Source organism: Neofelis nebulosa, chromosome 13 (assembly GCF_028018385.1).
Source record: "Neofelis nebulosa isolate mNeoNeb1 chromosome 13, mNeoNeb1.pri, whole genome shotgun sequence".
Lineage (NCBI taxonomy): Eukaryota > Metazoa > Chordata > Mammalia > Carnivora > Felidae > Neofelis > Neofelis nebulosa.
In genome coordinates this window covers 28494617-28511568 of record NC_080794.1, presented here as the reverse complement: position 1 = coordinate 28511568, position 16952 = coordinate 28494617, and the positions used below count along the sequence as shown (strand labels likewise).

At 39.0% G+C, this 16952-nt stretch overlaps 1 protein-coding gene and 1 long non-coding RNA gene across 4 annotated transcripts in view; one reads left to right on the top strand and one right to left on the bottom strand.

Moving 5' to 3' along the window:
• LOC131492710 (uncharacterized) overlaps positions 1-9845 on the bottom strand; it is a 46281-nt gene extending 36436 nt beyond the window's left edge. Inside the window, exons 1-2 of the long non-coding RNA XR_009252251.1 lie at positions 9789-9845; positions 9332-9369 (exon numbers count right to left, since the gene is read on the bottom strand). This is a non-coding gene — a long non-coding RNA (uncharacterized LOC131492710). The remainder of the gene's footprint in view (positions 1-9331; positions 9370-9788) is intronic.
• Positions 9846-9957: 112 nt separating this feature from the next.
• RTKN2 (rhotekin 2) overlaps positions 9958-16952 on the top strand; it is a 72052-nt gene continuing 65057 nt past the window's right edge. For 2 of the 3 annotated variants that reach the window (XM_058696448.1, XM_058696447.1), the window contains exon 1: positions 9958-10071. Coding sequence is in view for 1 of the 3 variants with exons in the window: in XM_058696446.1 (XP_058552429.1) it covers positions 10012-10071 (60 nt within the window). In the remaining 2 variants the exon portion in view is untranslated. The remainder of the gene's footprint in view (positions 10072-16952) is intronic. The other variant, XM_058696446.1, reaches the window with a different exon arrangement.

Below are 16952 nucleotides of genomic sequence, written 5' to 3'. Positions count from 1 at the left end.
GCTCCTTAATATTTACCAATCTAGTAACCACAAAATAGATTAAGAGATCAATTGATCTTATTGGGATCTTAATCTGTAAATTGGTAATTTGCAAATGTACAGACTAAAACTGATAATAAAGTTGAGCAACTTTTCACATTTTATTTGCCATTTGGGTGTAATCTCCTACAGTATGCCTACCATAACTTTTGACCATTTTCCAGTAGGATTTTTATTTATTTGTTTTTCTTTATTTTTAATATAGGTACTAATTATTTTTCAGTGGTAGGTGATATATCTTGACTATAGCCAATCCTACTCACATAAGCTTTTCTCATTCAGTTCTCAGTGTTCTGTGGGTCCTGTACAACTGCCCATAGGTGCTGATGTTTCCTTCGTATGAGTAGCAGTTCCTCATGTTTGTGTGGGATAACCAGTTTATAAAGCACTCTCACAAATCTTATCTCATTTGAGTCTCCCAACAATTTCTAAAAAACTAGACAGAGGCCAAGATGGCAGAGCAGCATGGAAGTTTTCTGCTTCTCTTGTCCCTGAAATGGAGTTAGATCAGTACCAAATCATTTTGCACACCTATAAAATTAATCTGAGGATTAACACAACAATCTGCATAACTTGAGCCATAGAACTCAGCAGGTACATGGCATGGAGAGGTGAAGTGGGGGAGAGAGAAGCTGCGGAGGTTAGGGGGCTGTTTTTGCTTGTGGAGAGAGGACAGAGACTGGGGAAGAGTACAGGAAAAGCACCTCCCCTGAAAGCAGCTGGAAAGAAAGAGAAAGTGTGAAAACACCCATAAGGGACTGAACAAAAAAGGGAGAAAGGAGAAAGGAGAAAGGAGAGGGTTTCAATACCATTAGGACTCTACAAACGGGGATAAAGAGTCAGGAGAGGGAATAAATACCATTAGGACTCTATAAGCAGGGAAGTGCAGAGTCTGAAACCCCACAGCTTGATATCTGGTGGAGCTCTGGTGGGAAGGGTGAATCCCTAGGAGCAGACAGTGAGGTCCGAGGGGTCCTCAGGATGCATGGGGAGAGGCAGTTTCTCTGCTGGGAGGACATTTGGTAGAGGCTGTGTGGCCTCCCCACAGGCAAAGGTCCCAGCTGATCCCGGAGAACAGCCACATTTGCTGGTAATAGAACAAGGATGTTAAGGGTTCACTGAAGCCTGGCACCAGATATGTGTTGTGATTTACCATAATCCCTGAAATGCTGCAGCTACACAATCGCACAAACTTTTTCTGGGGCGGTCTAGCACCCAACCACAGTCTCTGGGCATCTGCAGCAGTGTAGTTGTGCGAACATTCCCAGGGACAGGTCAGTGCCTGGCCACTGCTTGGGTGGATCCTCCCCTAGAGGGTTGGAGCAGGCTCAAGCCACAGGGCCCTAATAAGTGAGGGGTTTGGAAACACAGCCCCATCTGAGATAAAATTCAGAAGGAAGGTTCCACCTGGCAGGCTGATGGCTTGGTGGTGGACAGTGTAGAAGTGGGGAGTGGATGGAAGCAGGAGACAAAGGAGGAGTGCTTGATTGCCATTTGGCAAAAGCACAGAATTCTCATGCTAGAGACTGGGTAGCTGGTGATGCCATTTTCACCCTTCCCATGCATGCACATACATGCGTACACGTACCACAATGATCCACTCCATTAAGCTAAGCAGTGTCTTCTAGTGGAGAATGGAGCCATTATACTAAGCCCCGTCCAACTGTGTCAACCAAGTTCTAGAGGAAGAGCACAAGTCTCTCCATCTGCTTAGTTTACAGACTATAAAGTGCTTAAGAGTTTGGCTTTTAGGGGAAACTGGATGTAATTTCATTCATAGTTCACTCTATTCGCTGGTTCATCTATTCAATTTTTTTCTTTTCTTATTCTTGAATACAGACAGAGAAAAACATTTTTATTTTCCATTTTTATAAAAAAGATTTTTATTTTTTCTACTACATTTTTTTTGTAATTTTTAAATTCTATTTTACTTTCAGCATTTAATCTTATTCTATTTTATTGTGTTCATTTAAAAAAAAATTTAAACATTTTCCTTTTTTTCCCCTTTTTTCTTCTTTTCTTTCCCTTTTTTCTCTATTCTATCAAGCTTCTTTCAACAGCCAGACCAAAATACACCTAGGATATAGCATCCTTTATTTAATTTTTTGTGTTGTTTTTAATTTTTTTATTTAAATTTTTTATTTTGTTAATTCTTTTTCTTCCTCCAAAATGACAAAAAGAAGGAATTCACCCCAAAAGAAAGAACAGGAAGAAATGACAGCCAGGGACTTAATCAACACAGAATAAGCAATATGTCTGAACCAGAATTTAGAATCATGATAATAAGAATACTAGCTGGGGTTGAAATGAGCATAGAATCAATTTATGTGGTGATAAAAGAAGTAAAATCTTGTCAGGATGAAATTAAAAATGCTATAACTGAGATGCAATCTCAAATGGCTGCCATGGTGGCAAGGATGGATGAAGCAGAGCAGCGAATCAGTGACATAGAGGACAAGCTTACGGAGAATAATGAAGCAGATAAAAAGACAGAAATTAAGGCAAAAGAGTACAATATAAGAATTAGAGTATTCAGTGACTCATTAAAAAGGAATAACATCTGAATCATAGGGGGCCCAGAAGATGAAGAGAGAGAAAAAGAGGTAGAAGGTATATGTGAGCAAATCATAGCAGAAAACTTTCCTAACCTGGAGAAAGACAAAGACATCAAAATCCAGGAAGCACAGAAAACTCTCATTAGATTCAACAAAAAAAGACCATCAACAAGGCATATCATAGTCAAATTCACAAAGTATACAGAAAGGAAAGAATTATGAAAGGAGCAAGGGAAGAAAAAGTCCTTAACCTACAAGAGAAGACAGATCATGCTCACAGCAGAAATTTGGCATGCCAGAAAGGAGTGACAGGATAAATTCAATGTGCTGAATCAGAAAAATATGCAGGCAAGAATTCTTTATATAGCAAGGTTGTCATTCAAAATAGAAGGAGAGATACAGACTTTCCCAGAACAAACAAAAACTAAAGGAGTTTGTGACCACTAAACCAGTGCTGCAAGAAATTTTAAGGGGGACTCTCGGAGGGGAGAAAAGATGAAACAAAACAAAAAGACCAAAAACAACAAAGACTAGAAAGGACCAGAGAACACCACCAGAAAATCCAACTCTATAGGCAATACAATGGCAATAAATTCATATCTTTCAGTACTCACTCTAAAACGTCAATGGACTCAATGCTCCAATCAGAAGACATAGGGTAACAGAATGGATAAGAAAACAATATCCATCTATATGCTGTTTACAAGAGACCTATTTTAGACCTAAAGACACCTTCAGATTGAAAGTAAGGGGATGGAGAACCATCTATCATGCTAATTGTCATCAAAAGAAAGCTGGAGTAGTCATAATGATATCAGATAATCTAGATTATAAAATAAAGATTGAAACAAGAGATGAAGAAGGGCATTATATCATAATTAAAAGTTCTAAACACCAGGAAGACCCAACAATTGTAAACGTTAATGCCCCCAATGCGCAACACCCAAATATATAAATCAATTAATCACAAACATAAAGAAACTCATTGACAATAATACCATAATAATAGGGGACTTCAACACTCCAGTTATAACAATGGATAGATCATCTAAGCAGAAAATCAACAAGGAAACAATGGCTTTGAATGATACACTGGACCAGATGAACTTCACAGATAAATTCAGAACGTTTCATCCTAAAGCAGCAGAATACACATTCTTCTTGAGTGCATATGGAACATTCTCCAGAATAGATCACATACTGGGACACAAATCAGCCTTCAACAAGTACAGTACAAAAAGATCGAGATCATACCATGCATATTTTCAGACCATAATGCTATGAAACTCGAAATCAACCACAAGAAAAAAACTGGAAAGACAACAAATACTTGGAGACTAAAGAACATCCTACTAAAGAATGAATGGGTTAACCAAGAAATTAAAGAGGAAATTAAAAAGTAAATGGGATTCAATGAGAATTATAACACCACAGGGCAAAATTTCTGGGACACAGCAAAGGTAGTTATAAGAGGGAGGTATATAGCAATCCAGGCCTTCCTAAAGAAGGAAAAAAGATCTCAGATACACAACCTAACCTTACGCCTTAAAGAGCTGGAAAAAGAATAGCAAATAAAACCCAAAACCAGCAGAAAACAGGAAATAATAAGGATTAGAGCAGAAATCAAATCTATTGAAATTAAAACAAAAGAAAACAAAACAAAAACAGTAGAACAGATCAATGAAACCAGGAACTGGTTCTTTGAAAGAATTAAAATTGATAGCCCTCTAGTGAGTTTTATCAAAAAGAAAAAGGAAAGGACCCAAATAAATAAAATCAAGAATGAAAGAGGAGAGATCACAACAATGAAGGAATACAAACAATAATAAGAGAATATTATGAGCCAATATTATTTACCAATAAATTGGGTAATCTGGAAGAAATGGAAAAATTCCTAGATACATATAAACTACCAAAATTGAAACAAGAAGAAATAGAAAATTTGAACAGACTCATAACCAATAAAGAAATTGAATTAGTAATCAAAAATCTCCCAAAAAACAAGGGCTGGATGGCTTTCCAGGGGAATTCTACCAAACATGTAAAGAAGAGTTAAAACCTATTGTTTTGAAGCTATTCCAAAAATTAGAAATGAAAGGAAAACTTCCAAACTCATTTTGTGAGGCCAGCATTACCTTGATTCCAAAACCAGACAAAGACCCACTAAAAAGGAGAACTATAGAGCAATTTCCCTGATGACCATGGATGCAAAAATTCTCAAGAAGATACTAGCCAACGAGATTCAACAATAAATTAAAAGAATTATTCACCATGATCAAGTGGGATTTTTACCTGGGATGCAGGGCTGGCTTAATACCCTCAAATCTGAAAACTATAGAAAACACTGAAAACCATAGAAAGCTTATGAAAGAAATTGAAGAAGATACAAAAAAGTAAAAAAAGATTACATGCTCATGGATTGGAAGAACAAATATTGTTAAAATGTTAATACTACCCAAAGCAATCTACATATTCAATGCAGTCCCTATCAAAATAACACCAGCATTCTTCACAGAGCTAGAACAAATGATCTCAAAATTTGTATGGAAACAGAAAAGACCCTGAATCTCCAAAGCAGTCCTGAAAAAGAAAACCAAAGCTGGAGGTATCACAATCCCAGACTTCAAGATGTATTACAAAGCTGTAATCATCAAGACAGTATGGTACTGACACAAACACAGACACTCAGATCAATGGAAGAGAATAGAGAACCTAGAAATGGATCCACAAATGTATGGCTAACTAATCTTTGACAAAGCAGGAAAGAATATCCAATGGAATAAAGACAGTCTCTTCAGCAAGTGGTGCTGGGAAAACTGGACACAATGACAGGCAGAAAAATGAACCTGGACCACTTTCTTACACCGCACACAAAAATAGACTCAAAATGGATGAAAGACCTAACTGTAAGACAGGAAGCCATCAAAATCCTTGAGGAGAAAGCAGGAAAAAACCTCTTTGACCTTGGCTGCAGCAACTACTCAATCGACACGTCTCTGGAGGCAAGGGAAGCAAAAACAAAAATGAACTACTGGGATCTCCTCAAGATAAAAAGCTTTTGCACAGCGAAGGAAACAATCAGCAAAACTAAAAGGCAACCGACAGAATGGGAGAAGATATTTGCAGATGACATATCTGATAAAGGGTTATTATCCAAAATCTATAAAGAATTTATCAAGCTCAACACCCAAAAAACAAATAATCCAGTGAAGAAATGGGCAAAAGACATGAATAGACACTTTTTCCAAAGAAGACATGCAGATGGCTAACAGACACATGAAAAAATGCTCAACATCACTCATAATTAGGGAAAAACAAATCAAAACCACAATGAGATACCACCTCACACCAGTCAGAATGGCTAAAATTAAGAACTCAGGCAATTACAGATGTTGACGAGGATACAGAGAAAGAGGATCTCTTTTGCACTGCTGGTGGGAATGCAAACTGGTACAGTCTCTCTGGAAAACAGTATGGAGGTTCCTCAAAAAATTAAAAATAGAACTACCCTATGACCCAGCGATTGCACTACTAGGTATTTATCCAAGGGGTACAGGTGTGCTGTTTTGAAGGGGCACTTGAACCCCAATGTTTATAGCAGCGTTATTCACAATAGCCAAAGTATGGAAAGAGCCCAAATGCTCATCGACAGATAAATGGCTAAAGAAGATATGGTGTATTTATACAATGGAGTACTACTCAGCAACCAAAAAGAATGAAATCTTGCCATTTGCAACAATGTGGATGGAACTAGAGGGTATTATGTTAAATGAAATTAATCAGTCAGAGAAAGACAAATATATGACTTCACTCATATGTGGAATTTAAGATACCAAATAGATGAACATAAGGGAAGGGAATCAAAAATAATATAAAAACATGGAGGAGGACAAAACATAAGAGACTCTTAAATACAGAGAACAAACTGAGGGTTGCTGGAGGGCTTATAGGTGGGGGGGTGGGCTAAATGGGTAAGGGGCATTAAGGAAGACACTTGTTGGGATGAGCACTGGGTGTTACACATAGGGGATGAATCACTGGAATCTACTTCTGAAATCATTGTTGCACTATATACTAACTTGGATGTAAATAAAAAAAAATAAAATGACAAAACAAAACAAAGCAAAACAAAACAAAACAAAACAAAACTAGCTGGGTGGGGCACCTGGCTGGCTTAGTCGATTAAGGGTCCGACTCTTGATTTTAGCTCAGATCATGTTCTCACGGTGGAAACCCATGTCTGGCTCTGCACTGACAGCATGGAGCCTGCCTCAGATTCTCTATCTCCTTCTCTCTGCCCTTCCCCTGGCTCTCTCTCCCTCTATAAATAAATAAATAAATAAATAAATAAATAAATAAATAAATAAATAAATAAATAAATAAAACTAAAAAAAAAAAAACTAGCTGGCTATTATTATACTTGTTTTATAGATAAGGACACTGAGTGGCTTGCCCAAGGTCATATAGCTAATGAGTCTTCAGATTCTGTATTCCATTTCCTTCTTATGATTATATGATGCTTCTGCTATTTGTAGATTATGGCCTATTCATTTAGACAAATGCTGCACCTCTGTTTAGCATCTTTACTTCAGTTTCTTTTCTCCCTTTTTGTGTGTGTGTGTGTGTGTAATTTAAAATACAGTTCTAGTCTATGAAGTTCATTTTAAATGCATTACCTACAAGATAACACATGAATAAAGGAAGCACCAAGAGGATTCTTTAATAGGATTTTTTAAAGAAAGTCTAGGAGGATATCAGAAACCACAATAGTTACCTGTTCTGGGGCAAATCACATTTTAAAAAATAATAGGTTTATTATGTAAGAGAGCTTATTTCAAGTTCATTATCTCCTTTCTTTGGCCCTTTAGAGAGTTAAAAAGGCGAATGTAGGGAATAATGAGAAGAAAAATATGTTTTAACATTTATTCATATTATCTAAATTGACTGTTCTATGTCAAATACTGATTTTATATTTATTAATTATTAAATATTATCTGTTTATTATATTAGAGATAAGAGATACTTATAATTAGTCTTAAATGTTGAAGTTATCATGGGAAGTAATATTGGTAGAACAGAAATGCCACCATTCAACCTTCAGCTGAAGCTCTTACACTTGGGCAATTAGGCGGGGATCCATCAACTGTGGGAGCCCAAGGAGGGTGGGATGTTAGCTCTTGAATGAGAGATACCCAAATATTATCTTTCAAACAGTTGAGGTGGCAAAGGGTAGTACTTCTTACTTTCTGGGAGTTTTAAAATTCATTCATTCATTCATTCATTCTCTAACCAAACCACTGCTTGTGAAATCTTTAACGTTTTTTAGTTTCCATCTATTTTTATGTACATCACATGCATCAGAGAAAACTATGATGAAACTACCAGAAGGACCTGGGGATAAATAAGGAAACAGCATTCCTACTCTGAGGTATTTTAATCACCATATAATAGTTATATCTTAAGCACTTCCTGGGCACATCCCTTGATGAATAATAGATAGGACTACATCATATCTTCTCCAAAGAGAAAGGTCTTTAATAGCAATTGTCAATTCTACAGACAATCGCTAAATATGACTTTTCCTAGATCTTTTTCTTCAGTATTATAAATAAATGCATCTCCAGTTAGTATTTATCAAATATTCCTACATCAGTGTCCAATTTTAAATTGGCTGGCTTGCCTCTGTTCTCATGAAGTGATGGCTTCTGTAAGTATTTTGGTCTGAGTCTAAGAGCTGTGTGTGTTACATGAGAAATAATATATGCCTGATGATGAGCTCCCTGTGTGTATTTCTTTTATGAGTCAGGTACTCTACTAGGTTCATGCCGCTCACTGTGAGTAGGGGATAATTATACCACAAAATGGTAAAGCATTAGAGAGAGGAGTGCATTGGGGGAAGGGTACCTAATGACTTTGGAATTCAGATCTGTGTTTGGAGAGAATGAGGTGAACTCATTGTGTTGGTAATTTTCAGCTCTCCATATTTTATAGTTGTGTGTAAAGATATGGTCATCTGTAATGACCCATACATTCCTAATTGTAAGGGGATGTCATTCCTAGCTGGGCAGCTTCTATTATCATCTAGTCGAAAGGGCCACAAAGAGGAAAATTACTTATTTGAGAGGAAGGGCACTCTTCATATTTTCAGAAGTAAATCTACAAACTAACTGCTTAAAAAAGGGCCTTGTGGATAATGTGACCATGCAACTTAATATCCACTTTGGACAAGTGCACGATTGGTGGGACGTTGGGACAACAAACCCAAACAGGGAATGTCTCAGGCAAATAAAAAACATGGTCACCCTATTTATGGAAGGAAAAGCACCCAAGGCCGCCTTCTGTGAGGTTGCGGGTGCAAGAGTTGATTTGGTTGATTTTTCCTGTAGGAGAAAAAAACGTCAGAAGCCAAAGCAGTGTCCTGTTGCCTTTTCAAGGGTAAGTCAGGATAGGCCAGGATAGTGGATTATAAGGACCTTACAGGGTTCTGAAATCTGTAGCACTTCAACTTTGATTTTTAAAGATTCCATTCTTTCCCATTATGATTAATAACAAAACTCTTCAAAAAAGTCTTTGTATGGGTCTTTAGGGACAGCAAAAAATGGGGCTTTGGGAAAATAATACCTTATTCTGCTATCAGAATGGGAAAGAGTAATGGGAAAGAGTAATGAAGAAGTATTTTGCAAGAAAAGAATAGACTACTTTTAAGAAAGAAGTCTTTGCAAGAACAGACTACTTACGTGTTTGCGGTGGGGGTATCTGGAATTACAAAGAAACACTGGGGACAAAAGAAAAGACCTTGTGAAACGTCTGACGTAGTATCTCTCCAGCTTGATCAACAGGGCCGTGGGCTTCCAGTGACCCTGAGTGACAATGCTCTGCTGTGTGGGAGCGCTTGGGAGCAGTGTCCCTTGGTTCTCTGGGACTGAGGCCACGGGCTCCTGGTGACACCGCGTGTCCCTGAGTCGTCCGCAGGAAGGCAGGGACGGCAGCCTTGAGTCAGCCAGCCGCGAAGGGCCTTGGCTGGGAAGCAGGCAAAATGCACTGGGGCGTGCCTCGAAAACCACCTGCCTAAACCCTGTGCCCGGCCAGGTGCGCTCAGTGGCCAATGTACTCCCCACGGCCCTGCCCACTCTTGTCCCAGGCCCGCCCACTCCCCAGTCAGTGCCTTAAACCTGCCCGCCGCGCCCCACTCACTTCGCCGCCGCACTGAGGGCTCGGGTCTCCGCGCGCTTCCGTGCGGGAGGCCCGGGCGCTGCCACTGCGCGTGCGCCCTCAGGCTGGAGGCCTCCTGTGCCCCTCCCCCTGCGGCCGGACTTGGTACGGCCGGGCCGGCGGTTGGTGTCCTCCGCGGCTCAAGCGAGCGGCGGGCTTTTCAAATCTTAGGAGGAGCGGCGGCGGGCCTGGCAGTGGTGCTGAGATGGAGGCGCAGACCGTGAGGGGTCCCGAGCTCCGCCTGGCGGGCCTTCCCGCCCAGCAGGTGAGTGAGGAAGGGCCGGACTTCCAAGTCTTCAAGCCACCGTTTTGCCTCGTCGTCGAGAAAGCCCCCACTCCGCGTCTCGTATTCAGCCGTGTCCAGAAACAAAGGGACGGACTAGGAGACCGCACTTTGCAGGCTCCAGTGGAGCTAGGAAATCTCCTCATCCCCCTCCGGCCCCCGATTTCTTTTGGAGGAGACAGACCCGAATGGGGAAGCGATGCCGGAGTTCCTCCGTGCGTTCCCGGGCGCACCTGCCGGCTGCTTCCGTCCACACCTCCCCGCCACCCCCCCCCCCCCCCCGCCACACACACACACACACACACACACACACACACACACACACACACACAAGGTTTGGATCCCAGTGTAGGTGACGCAGGGGAAATGGGGGTCCCGGGATTTCCAAGAAGCCCACCCGAGGCCAAGGGAGGACGGTTTGCTTATTACTCGATTTGACGGAAAGCACAATTACTGGAGCGATGTCCACACACGACATAAACTCGATGGGGGCAGGGTGGAGAAGCAAACTGCAAACTTGGAACTTTAGAAAAATTTGGTTTGATAGTGGATTCTTTTCGAATCGGATAAGAGAGAAGTTTGATGTTTTGCTATTTCGCCATGTAAAGTATGTGTTTTTTTTTACTGAATAGAGACCAATCAGTTATTAAAGTGTTATATTTTCCCCTGAACTCTAACTTTAGAGTCTTAAAACTGATGTCTTTATGCTTGATCTTCCCTTTAATCTCCACCTTCTTTTACCTAGTTCTGAAATAGATTAAACCATGTGAAAATGCCAGTTTTGTAGGTCAAAATTAGTAGACTGTTAGCACTTTTATATGGTCCAACCTATTTTTTTTATTAGAAACCTGGGTAAACCTAACCTTCTAACCTTTGCTTAGAAACCTGTTATTTTGTTTAGAAACCTCAGCAGATACAAAATTGTTAGAAATTCTTCAATAATACTGAGGGAAATAAAGCAAGACAGTAAGAACTATTATGCAAACCAAAGTCCAACTCCTTTATTAGTAATGCTGTTTTATGCCAGCATTTTCAAGAATTTCAGACATTTTGATGTAAAATGCTTTTCTGTCCTATCTGTTAAGTACTTTGTCTGTTCTGATAACAGAATCTTGATTTCTAGTGAATGGGCAATCTGTTGAGGTTCTCGTATTTATTACATAGGTGTTGGTGTAGCCGTATATTTATTTAGCTGTGTGCAGCAGTAATATTTAGGAATTTTACAAAAGAGACAAGAAGATAAGGTCATGAAAGAAGTTTAGCTACATGGAATGAAAGTAAATAAATATACATAAGAACTGGGTTATTTACATGTGAGACGGTACAGTAATATTTAATGATTTCATAGGCAGTAAGAAAACCAAGTAATTGAGTTGTGGAAATTCCTTCTATTTGGATCTTGGATAAAAATTGCAAAATAGTAATAGGTTTCAATCTAACAGGAATATTGAGGGTAACAGAATTTTATACTTGACTAACAGTGATTTCTTATTTGCTGTATTTCCTCTGATATTAATGAAACTGCCACCTAATAGGGATAGGACCAAAGATTCTGAGGTGGTCATAACACTAGTGAAACATCTACTGAAACCTTGGAGTCAGCTGTGAGTACTCGCAGCATAAAGCATTGGCTTTGGAGTCAGATTAAGGTCAAATCCAATTCTGCTTGTTGAACAATCTCAAATAAATTAACCTGTCTTTTCTAAGTCCTTGGTTTCCACGGTTGTAAAATGGGTAAAATGCTTATCCTAGAAAGTTGCTGGGAGTTGAGAACCTTTTTGAAGTACTTAGCATAGTACCTGACACTCAGAATGTGCTTGAGGGAAAACTTTTTCTTACTATCTTTTGTCCCATTCATCTGTTGGGGCAGCCACCTAACCGTTCTTATAAACTTTCAAGCTTTTGAAATCTTAATAAAAAAGAAATTCAAGAAGTAATGCCATTGATGCCGGCAGGCTGGTTCAGGGATCCAGAAGGGGTCCCACAGGACCAGTCCTTGGCTTCCTGCAGGATGGAAATCACATGTGAGCCAGCAGGAGGTGAGTTTATTGAAGATACAGAGAAAGCAGTTACAGACAAAAGTTCAGGAGACTCCGAAAGGAGAGGAGCACGAGTCTTGTCTTCATTCGGGGTCTGGGGGTTTTTACTGAGGACGATGGTCTAGTGTACGTGTCCTCTCAGGCATCTAGGAACCTGTTAGAACAAAGATGAGGGCCCAGGTATTATTGCTTGGAGCCAGGGGGTCTTGGCATTGAGATGTCTAGTGCCAGTGGTCTGGAATACACATATAGTAGCTTCTTCCATTCATTCTCATCTGGTTCATCCTTAGATGTTATCTATTCTAGACAAATCATTAACTCCTTGTCCCTTACAAGGAGGACATACACTATTTTCATTATAAGACATGTGTAAAGTGGAGTGTAGGGGCAGGTTGTAGCAAGGATAGAAGCAGGAAAAGGAGCAAAAAGCATATTTTAATGGAGTTCTTCAGTTTCCCTGTCTCACTATCTCATTGTAGTAAACATATACAGAAACATGGATTTAAGAATTCTTTCTGTAATACCATTCCACAGAATAACCACTATTAACAGTTTCCAGACTTTTTCTGTACATAAACAATTCCTTTTTTTTAAAGTTTTTTTTTTAAGTTTATTTATTTACTTTTGAGGGGGGGGGCAGAGAGAGAGAGAGAGAGGGAGCAATAGAATCCCAAGCAGACTCTGCATTGTCAGCATGGAGCCCAATGTGGGGCTTGAACTCATAAACCATGAGATCATGACCTGAGCCGAAACCAAGAGTCAGAAGCTTAACCGACTGAGCCACCCAGGCACCCCTGTACATAAACAATTCTTAAAATACACACAATTTCTTTTAGAAGGATGTATGCTATATATACTATTTTGCAGTCTTCTCTTTCACCATGGTCTCTTAACTAACGCGGTTTAACTATATCCATTAGGTGGGTGATATTTTCTATCTGGATTACTACAGTTGTCTTGCAGCAGCCCAGCTTCATTTATTTTTAAGTCAGTGCTTAATTTCAAAATTAATTCCATTTTCAGGGGAGCGTGGGTGGCTTAGTCAGTTGAGCATTTAACTCTTGACCTCAGGAATGTGCGTTCAAGCCCTGCATTGGGCTCCATGCCCAGTGCAGAGCCTACTTAAAAAAAAAAAAATATTAAGGCCATTTTTTTTTTGCACTTCCTTTGTCCCATTATGCTCTTAAAACCTGGTATCTTTCTGTTTTCTACATAATCTAGATTTGCACTTTTAAGTCATTTCCCTGTTTCATTTTTAGCCTTGCCCTGTCCATTTTTATCAGCCTGACTAGGTATCTACATGATCAGGACAGTACCATAGGCTTCTGTTTGACTTGATTACAAGGTAGCTCATATTTAGAAAATTGAAGGACAAATGGCAAGAGGAAGGTTTCCCCCCACCCCATTCTTCCCCACCCCATTTGCTCTTTCTGGAGACTTGCTTTCAGACACTTCTAAGAGGGATGAATACATGCTTTTGTCATGGGTGCTAGTCAGTGTTTACTCTGTCATTATGGTTGAGGCAGCAGCAGTCTGCCTCAGATTTTAGCTCCCTGCCATACCACTTTGGGGTTAGTAAGCACCATCACTGAATGCTCTATGCATGCCCTCATTATGTGATCATTGTTCTCACTGTGCATGGCACGTCAGCTCTTAACCCCGGGAGCACTTTGCACCCCTTACTAACTAAAATTAAGTTCTTCCACTCTGAAAAGACTTTCTTGGCTGCAGTAGTTATCACTTGACCAGATGGGTTTCCCTGTATGTGAAGTATAGATGTGTACTAAAAGAAGTTGCATGGAGAACAAAAAACGGGTAACACCATACCTCTTTTTTTTTTAAACCCCAGTACATTCAAAAGCATACATACGCTTAACAATTCACCCCACTCATGTCAGCCCTCCCAGATCCACATCTGCTCACTGTAGAATAGGGGAGGTAAGGTCATAGTTTACTATGTATGTTAATTTGGCTGAATTAAGGATCAGCAAACTATTTCTGTAAAAAGGCAGATAGTAAACATTTTCAGCTTTGTGGGCCACATAGTCTTTCTCGAAATTACTCAACTTTGCCATTGTAGTTTGAAAGTAGCCTTAGATAATACAAATGAGCATGATTGTGCCCTGTACAACTTTATTTACAAAAACAGGCATTGGCTAGGCTATAGTTTGCTGACCCCCACGCTATTAGAATTCTAATACTAATATCTGTTAGATATATCTTATTTCCTTAATGAATATTTAATATTACAAATAAGGTGATTTAAAAAACAAGCCTTAACTTTGCATTTCATTTTTGCACTATTTCCCAAGCCTCTATAATTTTATAGTCTTTATCAAGTGATGAAGAGAAGACAGTCTTCATTTACAAGATGGAAACCCTAGAAGCCCAAACTGATTCTTTAATGTGTTTGTGGCCACCTACTGGTTTCTTAAGGTTGTTGCAACTTTCCAGGTCACTGGAATTTCAAGCACTACCGCCTATCTCTACCCTGGCTCTACATTGAGTCACCGGAGGAACTTAAAAACAAAACAAAACAAAACAAAACAAAAAAAACCTCAGGCTCCACCTCCAGAGAGCCTAATTGTTTTGGGGTGGGTCGTAAGTTCAGGTGCTTTTATAAAAGGCTCTTCCTCTACCAGAGGTGATTCTCATGTGTAGCCAGCTTTAAGAACCACTGTGCTGGTTCAGCTGGCTGCCTCACTGTAACATTTAAAAAGCAAAATTGAATTTAATGGCACCAGATGGTATTTGTTTATATTTGGGTTATGGGGTAAAACTATTCATCTTGCTTCAGGTTGCCTCCTATGTGTGTGTGCTCCCCAATACTAACCAGCTTGACAGAGCTTAATCTTATAGACATATGGGTCACATAGATAATTCTTAAAATTCGTTATTAATTACATTAAAGAAGAATTTACTTTGGGGCTGACAAAGTCATACAAAGATGAAATGGAATTGTTGAGATTCAGCCATGTGTAAAGAAGGAAAACTAGCAAATGACTACATTTATGTAGTGTACCAGTTTTGAGTTCTACCACTAAAGAAGGCTTTTATGTGGTAATTACGTGATGTAATTACAGCAGGTAATTAAACAGATCTGTTTTCTGCATGTGAATAGTATATTTGATTGATTTGGATAGTCAAATCATCTACTATAGCTTCTCTTTAAAAAAATTTTTTTTAAATGTTTATTTATTTTTGAGAGACAGAGAGACAGAGTGTGAGCAGGGGAGGGGCAGAGAGAGAGGGAGACTCAGAATCTGAAGGAGACTCCAGGCTCTGAGCTGTCAGCACAGAGCCTGACACCAGTCTCGAACCCATGAACTGTGAGATTATGACCCGAGCTGAAGTTGGGCTCTTAACCAACTGAGCCACCCAGGCACCCTTATAGCTTCTCTTTTAGCGTAATTTTCATTGACTTGCCCTCCTAACTTTTAGGTTTTCTTTTTGAAAAGATTGTCTTTTTAATACCTGGAACTTTTGTTATTAGGTTCCAGTTACATTTTTTATATAGATTTTGATTCAATTAAATGGTAAATTATAGCATTCATTTTTTTTTTTTTTTACCACAGAAGCCAGGATAATGGTCACTTTACTTTTAAAAATAGACGTACTAGAGCATTATTGTGTTTGTAGTTTAGTAAAGAGTATATCTAATGATTTATAATTGTTTAAAAAGCCACTGTGAATTAAATCAGAACAGTACGTTTCAGCTTCTAGAATTCTATTGTTACATGTGTAACTTGTATATAGAGCTGGCCACTACAAGATAATTGTATGGAATAAAAGACTTTCAGAACTAAAATGATTTAGTAGTTTCATGGTGACTCTTTAAAATAAACAAAAATCCAAAAATATATTCTACATCTCTGTTCCATCTGATAGCTAAAGCTTTGGACATTTTTTAACACAGTGCTTTCCCTCTGTAGCTTCTGGGATTTTATTGACTTTGTTTACCATAGCTGCTAAACCTCAGTCCCTTTTCCAGCATCTGCTCCTTTCCAACATCTGTTTTTCCTTGGTTAATTCAGTGTCATCAACCACATCTTGCTATCCCACAATACAACTTAAATAATCTGTACATGTGCTATAATATTCACATTAGTTACTATACATATTATTGTATTCATTTCCTGGACTGTCCCTTAACAAATTACCAAAACTAGGTGGCTTAAAACAATGGAAATTTATTCTCTCATCGTTCTGGGGTCCAGAAGTACGAAATCAAGGTATCTGCAGGCCCATACTCCTGCTGAAGGCTGTAGGAAGAATCTTCCCTGCCTTTTCCAGCTTCTGGTGGTTGCTTGGTAGTCCTTGGCTTATAGACTCATTACTCTCATCTCTGTTTCAGTTTTTACATGGAGTTATCTCTGTATGTCTCTCTGTCTTCACATGGCTTTCCTATAAGGACACTAGTCATTGGATTTAGGGCCCACACTATTCCAGTATGACCTCATCTTAACTAATTACATCTATAAAACCCTGTATCTGAATAAGGTCACATTCTGAGGTTCTGGGAGGACAGAAATATTTGGGGGGACACTATTCAAACTTGCGAAGCTATGCAAAGAATATGTAATGTTTCTGACCCTTGTTTCTGTTGTGTTTCTCCACTAGATTGTAGACTTCCTAATAAAGCAAGAAATTAAGGTTTTGCAAAGAGCATTTTTGAATAGCTATATTTTTTGTACTATCATACTTCAAAACTTTGTTACTTTCCCAATATGTTATAAAATCACTAGCACATTTTTACTAATAAAAAGAAATGTTATAATTTTGGATTTTTGCTATCTTTAAAAAAATGCTTTTCTTTTTTTTTTT